The 7,047-nt window shown below is 46.3% G+C and overlaps 1 protein-coding gene across 1 annotated transcript; it reads right to left on the minus strand.

Moving 5' to 3' along the window:
* Positions 1-1,843: 1,843 nt before the first annotated feature.
* LOC124098982 (uncharacterized) lies at positions 1,844-6,840 on the minus strand. The gene is given in 6 exon segments (XM_046453930.1): positions 1,844-1,951; positions 2,456-3,339; positions 4,092-4,177; positions 4,406-5,354; positions 5,357-5,930; positions 5,932-6,840. Coding segments are annotated over 6 exon segments (3,510 nt in total).
* Positions 6,841-7,047: the final 207 nt, after the last annotated feature.

Here is a 7,047-nt window from a genome sequence, read left to right on the forward strand (position 1 = left end):
CTGAGTACATTTCTTGTTGATGTGTGATTCTTATTGGCCTAAAATTCAATGAGTCATTTTCTAATCCCATTTCTATTTATTATAAGCTGGTTATACAATTGTTTATAATGTGAGTAATGAACATAAAAATAGTTTGAGTGCTTATGCCAATTAATCTGATCAATTAGAACTCCAGTAAATCCCTCAATAGAGCAGTAACAGAATGAGAAGGCAGTTAATGCAAGATGTTACAGGACATCCAGAAGTGTGAATTCTAGTACTGACTGACGGGAAATTAACTCTGGCAGATACATTGTAAAGAACAATAAGGAATTCCCAAGTATCCAATTTTCTTCTTTTATGCCCTAATAGATTTTAATAAATTTCACTAAAAGCATCAAACAGCTTTTCATATAGTTAATATTTTCCTGAGATAATATGCAGCTTTAGATAAGTAAATCATATTTCTTTTGCATTTTCCTTTTATTTACTTAGTGAGTCCATTATGATTTACCTCTACAGAGTTCACTCTTATTAGATATCATTTCTTATGCTCAAAATATACTAGTTTTATTTTTAGTCCTGTAAAGGTCGGGCGAGCGTCAGAGGAAGAGACCACCAAGAGACTGTCTCATGCAACAGCAAAGGGTTTATTGGGGGTCCAGCATGCTGGGGCTCAGAGCTCACTTGAATAGAGCAGAGAGAGCCCCAGGAACAGCTTAAGCAGAGCTTATATACTTTCCTTAGAGAGGGCAGGGACTTCACATACAGCATAGCCAGTCATTGCATGGTTTCTGGGAGGGGTTGTTTTCGTAGAGCAACCAGATGATCAGGGGAGATTTCAACACACATTTAGTGGGCATTTCCGGGAGTTGTTTTCAACTTCTACATGAGTTTCAGGTTCCAGGAAAACAGAACTTAATTCTTACATTCTTAACCTTTTCATTTCCCACTTCTTTTTCTGACTACTTTTAATCAGAAATCATAATTATTGAGGGGTATCACACTCTATTTCTGCCAGTGAGGCATATTGTTGTCTCATTACCATAAGTTTAACTTGTCCAATTTGAGCTTGGAGAAAGGAAACTATAAGGTTGAGCAAACAGGGTCCTACAGTTAGCAATAATATGAGGATTATTAATGGACCAGCCAGAGCTGATAAAAGCGTAGTTAACCAGGGGGACTGTGTGAACCAAGACTCAAACCACCCTTTTTGGGCCTCTCTCTCTCGCTGACGCTCTTTAAGGCGTCTTTTTAATTTACTCATAGATTCTTTTACAACTCCAGTATGGTCGGCATAAAAACAACATTCTTCTCTTAATGCAGCACAAAGGCCCCCTTCTCTCATGAAGAGGAGGTCCAACACTTGCCTGTTCTGTAAAACAACTTCAGAGAGAGAGGTTAAAGATTCCTGTAAAGCTGTGATGGAGGTTTCTAATATCTTTAAGTTTTGGTCTATTGCTGCTTCTAATTTGGTCATTTGTTGTGTCCCACGGACCAGGGCAGTGGTTCCTGTGCCCACACTTGCAGCAATTCCTATTCCTAATAGGATGGCTAAAGTGAGGGATACAGGTTCCCGGCGGAACCGGGTTGTATGCCCCCCTATTTGATCTTTAAACGAACCTGCCTCATGATAGAGCACTCTGGGAAACATCTGCACCATTACACAATAATTTACAGAGCTGTTAAATACCTGGGCTGAAATGCAAGGAGTTAACCCTGAGTCACATGCCCACCAGGTTCCGTTTTCAGGGGTAAGGAAACCCTGTGTGGTGCTAATTTTTTTTTATCTGGGTACATAAGTGTTGTTTACTTTTAGGTGGGGACCCTATACATAAGCCTGCCCCGGTTACTTCTGGAAGGGTTACGTAGACGAAGTCTCCCACTTGATATCGGTGTGGAGTCCCTTCGTCCCCAGGTTGGTAGGCAGTGGCCAGCTGTTTCCACAGGTATCGCTGGGTTCTTTCAAGAGCTTTAAGTCTGTCAAGCAAGGGGGTGTGAAAGGAATCTTAGGTCTTAGAGTTGGGGTTAGGTCCCTTACTGGAGGAGGGGCACCATAGAGAATTTCATAGGGGGTGAGGTTACACAAAGAAACAGAGGGAGTATTTCTTGCACGAAACAATGCATAAGGCAGGAGCATAGTCCAATCTTTTATGCCAGTCTCTAAGCTTAATTTCGTTAAGGTCTCTTTAATGGTTCTATTTATTTTTTCTACTTGTCCTGAGCTCTGGGGTCTATAAGCACAATGTAACTTCCAATTAATCCCCAGGGTCCTGGCTAACCCCTGACTTACCTGGGCCATGAACGCCGGTCCATTATCAGACCCTATTACCTTAGGCAGGCCGTATCTTGGAAAAATATCTTCCAGGATCTTCTTGACCACCATTTGCAGCGTTTCTTTTTTTGTGGGGAAGGCTTCAATCCATCCTGAAAATGTATCTACAAAGACTAGGAGATATTTAAGTCCATAACTTGCTGGCTTAATTTCAGTAAAGTCTACTTCCCAGAATTGTCCTGGTCTGGTTCCTCGTAGGCGCTTTCCTGCAGGAAGCTTGGAAGGGTAAGCATTAACCAATTGACAGACCCGACAGGCTTTCGTTACCCGTTCAGCTATTTCCTTTCGCTGTGAGTTGGTTAGTGGAAAACTCTGTTCTTGATCCTTCAGGAATGCCTGCAGTTTCTTTGAACCAAGGTGAGTGAGTTGATGCACATTTTTAACGTAGTGTAGGGCTTTCTGAAATTGCAGGCTGGGCTCAGTGAAGTCGAGGAGTTCAGTGTCAGTGTCCTTAGATGTTAAGTTGTCGGGGTGCTCCGACGTAGTTAAATCTCCTGACTTATGTTCCCCCGATGTGGAAAGTGTTAACATGGTTACTCCTTTTAGGGCTGCCAAATTAGCCTCTTCATCCGCCCTCCTGTTCCCGACCACTAGGGGATCGTTTCCTTTCTGGTGTCCTGGACAGTGCACTATAGTTAGTTCCCTAGGGCTTTGCACTGCTGAGAGGAGGCGGAGGATCTCATCTCTGTTTTTTATTTCTTTTCCCTCGGAGGTTAATAGTCCCCTTTGCTGGTAGATAGCCCTGTGTATATGAGCGGTAGCGAAGGCACAGCGGCTATCTGTGTATATGGTGGCTTTTTTGCCTGCCGCTAGCTCCAATGCCTTCGTGAGGGCGATCAGCTCTGCCTTTTGAGCCGATGTTCCCTCCGGGAGGCTAGAGGAGCAGATGACTTTAGTTCCGCTAACTATTGCTGCCCCAGCCCGCTGCTTACCATCCTGGAGGAAGCTGCTGCCATCAGTGAACCATATGACCTCAGGGTGGGGCAGTGGCTGATCCTTTAAATCCCGTCGTATACTGGTTTCTTCTGCCAGTATATGTTGACAGTCATGAGTTACGGGTCCTGATGATTATTCAGGTAGTAGTGTAGCCCGGTTAAGCGGGGCGGGGGGTCCCAGCGTTATTCTGTCTTTGTTGAGCAACAGGCTCTGATAGTGTGTTATTCTAGAGTTTGATAGCCATCTGTCTGGTGGCTGGTGGATGATGCTCTCTAGGGCATGGGGGGCTATAATGGTTAGCTTTTGCCCCAGCGTTAACTTATCAGCATCCTTGATTAGAAGGGTCGCCAGTGCTATAGCTTTTAGGCAATGGGGTCATCCACTAGCCACTGGGTCCAGCTTTTTAGACAAGTAGGCTACAGGCCTTTTCCAGGGCCCTAGAGTCTGAGTGAGCACTCCTCGTGCTATTTCTTTCTTTTCCTCAATGTAGAGAGTAAAGGGTTTTTCTACATCAGGGAGTGCTAAGGCCGGAGCAGATAGCAGTGCCCTTTTGATGTTATCAAAAGCTTGCTGGTGCTCAGGGGTCCATTGGAATTGGGTATCTCCCTTTAACAGTGGATATAAAGGAGCAGCTAAGGACGCAAACCCAGGTATCCATAACCTGCAAAAGCCAGCATGCCCAAGAAACTCTTTGAGTTGCCTCCTGTTAGATGGGGGTGGTATCTGCACAACCGTTTGTTTTCTGGGCTCAGTGAGCCATCATTTACAGCCCCTAAGGGAATAGCCCAGGAAGATTACTTCTTGCTTGCAAATTTGGGCCTTTTTGGCAGAAACTCTATACCCAAGTTGAGCAAGCTTGGATAATAGTGCTTGGGTCCCAGACTCACAGTTTTCCTTGGTGTTGGCTGCCAGTAGCAGGTCATCCACCTATTGAAGCAAGGTGACTTCGGGGTGCGTAGTTCTGAAGTTGTTGAGATCTCTGTGGAGGGCTTCATCAAAGAGATTGGGGGAGTTTTTGAACCCCTGTGGGAGTCTAGTCCAAGTTAGTTGACCAGACATTCCGGTTTCTGGGTCTACCCACTCGAAAGAAAACAGCAACTATTTTTATGCAGAGGCAAGCAAAAGAAAGCATCTTTTAAGTCCAGAACAGTATACCATTTCCGCTCAGGGTTCAGAGTGCTAAGCAGATTGTACGGATTAGATACCATGGGGTGAATGTCCTGCACTCTGTTGTTGATCTCTCTTAGGTCTTGAACGGGGCGATAGTCCCCGGTTCCTGGCTTTTTTACTGGTAGCAGGGGAGTGTTCCAGGCCGATTGACAGGGCCTTAGGACCCCTAAGGCCAGATATTTCTGAATATGGGGCCTTATCCCATCTTTAGATTCTTTGCTCAGAGGATATTGTTTGACATTGATTGGGGAGGCTGAGGTTTTGAACTCCACTGTTATTGGAGGTTGTTTCACGGCTAGGCCTAACCCAGCAGTTTCTGCCCAGGCATCTGGGTAATCTGTTATCCATTTCTGGGGTAGCTTGCCTGTTTGTTCAGTCTTGGGGGGTGTGAAGAGTTGATGTTCATCTTCTACTGACATAGTTAAAGCCGTGACTATAGGAGTTTTTACTGAAGGATTTAGAAATTCCACTTGGGGGCCTTCAGGGTTAAAAGTTATTCTGGCCCAGAGCTTGGTGAGCAGATCTCTGCCCATCAATGGAGCCGGGAATTCTGGGATTACTAGGAAGGAGTGATGGACTTTTTCTTTCCCCAGGTCCATGGTCCTCTTAGTTGTCCAAGCCCGATATTTACTGCTGTTAGCCCCTTGAACTAGAGACCTTTTATTTGATAGGGGGCCCAGTGGGGTCTTAAGGGCTGAGTATACTGCCCCTGTATCCACTTCAAAGTTTATTGGGGTCCCCTCCACTTCAAAAGTTACCCTGAGCTTGGGGAGGGGATCCGAGCCGCGACTTTCCTAGTCATCCTCCAGAGTCAGAATGGCTGGCTGGCATGGCTGTCTCTTTCTAGGGCACTCTTTGGCCCAGTGTCCTTTTTCTTTACAGTAGGCACATTGATCTGAGGCCAGGGGTGGCCTTTGGCGTGGGCCCAGGTATCCTTCCTGTCTCCCTGTTTCTTAATTTCTGACCTATTTGTTTTTGTGACCAGGACCTTAGTCAATGCCTTAGTCTGTCTTTTGCTTCTTTCATCCTCCCTTTGCTCCCTTTCTTTCTCCCTCCTTTGTTCCTTCTCTTCCTCAGTTTCTCTCTTATAGTATACTTTCTTGGCTTCTCTGACTAAATCTCTCAAAGTCATATCTTATAATCCATCTAAGCGTTGTAACTTTCTTTTAATATCTAGGGCAGCTTGCCCAATAAAGGCCATTGTGACAGATGCCTTTTGAACCTCTGCCTGAGGATCGAAAGGAGTATATCTCCTATATGCCTCCATAATTCTCTCTAGAAACATAGAGGGAGATTCATCAGGCCCTTGAATAATCTCTCTTACCTTGGCCAAATTAGTTGGTCGCCTAGCGGCCGCTCGGAAACCCACTATTAGAGCCCAGCGATAAGTGCACAGATGCTCCCTACCTTCAAAGGTGTTGGGGTCCCAGTTGGGTCGGTTCAAGGGGAAGCCGGCTTCAATTATGTTGGGAAGTCGTGTCGGTCGCACATCTGGTCCGAGGATATTTTTTTCTAGCTTCCAGGAGGATTCTCTCTCGTTCCTCTGTCATGAAGAGAGTGCCTAGGAGTTGTTGGCAGTCATCCCAAGTAGGCTGGTGTGAAAACATCAATGACTCAACCAGACCTGTGAGCCGGGTGGGGTTCTCAGAAAAAGGGGGATTGTTATTTTTCCAGTTATAGAGGTCTGAAGAGGAGAAAGGCCAATACTGGTAGGCTTGCATTTCTCCCCCATGGCTGTCGTCAATCATTGGCCCATAGGGACGAAGGGGGAGCATCACGGAAGCTCCAGGGTTTTCAATCATTCGCTGCCGTCGAGTTCCTTTAGCAGGGTCAGCTTCCTCCAGGGGAGGAGGGGCTGTGTGTGCCGCAGGGGAGTCATCTGGAGGGCGCTGGGCCAGCTTAGCTTCCTCCAATGGTGGAGAGGCTGAGTCAGCAGCAGGGGAATCACTTAGAGGGCGTTGGGGGTTGGGGGACGAGGGCAGGGGATAAGTAGGGGGAGGAGAGTCCAGTAGAGTCAAATCTTGAGACTCAGGGAGAACAGAGGGTGGAGAAGGAGGAGGAGCAGAGGGTTTGAGAGATAGAATCATGGGGGAAGGAGTAGGAGTGGGGGCAGGGACAAGGAAAGGCTTCACCCATGGAGGAGGAGATTCGCAGAGGTCCTGCCAAGTTAAGATATACGGCTGTTGATCTGGATGGCTATGTGGCCCCGGCTGAAAGACAATATCTCTGACTTTTTGAATTAGTGGGAAGTAGAAAGATCCTTCTGGGGGCCATCCGACTCCAAAGGTGGGCCATTCTGAGGCACAGAGAGTCTGCCAGGTCCGGCGTTTTACTGAAAAAGAAAGATTCTGAGCCCTTAAGCTGACTTTGGTCCAGTGATCAAGGGTCAGGGACAGAGGCGTTGAAGTGCTCTGTCCCATAATGAAAGATACACAAACAGTGAAAGCAACGACACACGACACAGACAAGACAAGACAATAAAGACAGACAATGAATGTCCAACACTGAGACCAGGACTGAGTACCCGGCAAAACCCGATGGGCTGGCAATACCGAATCAGAAACAAAATATCACTGAGTCAAGGAGACTATTGTTCCTCGATTTCCCAAGTCCTCTGGGGCATCCCC

This window comes from Marmota monax, unplaced genomic scaffold, assembly GCF_021218885.2.
Source record: "Marmota monax isolate L192 unplaced genomic scaffold, Marmota_monax_Labrador192_F-V1.1 WCK01_AAM20220418_F8-fsc00011, whole genome shotgun sequence".
NCBI lineage: Eukaryota > Metazoa > Chordata > Mammalia > Rodentia > Sciuridae > Marmota > Marmota monax.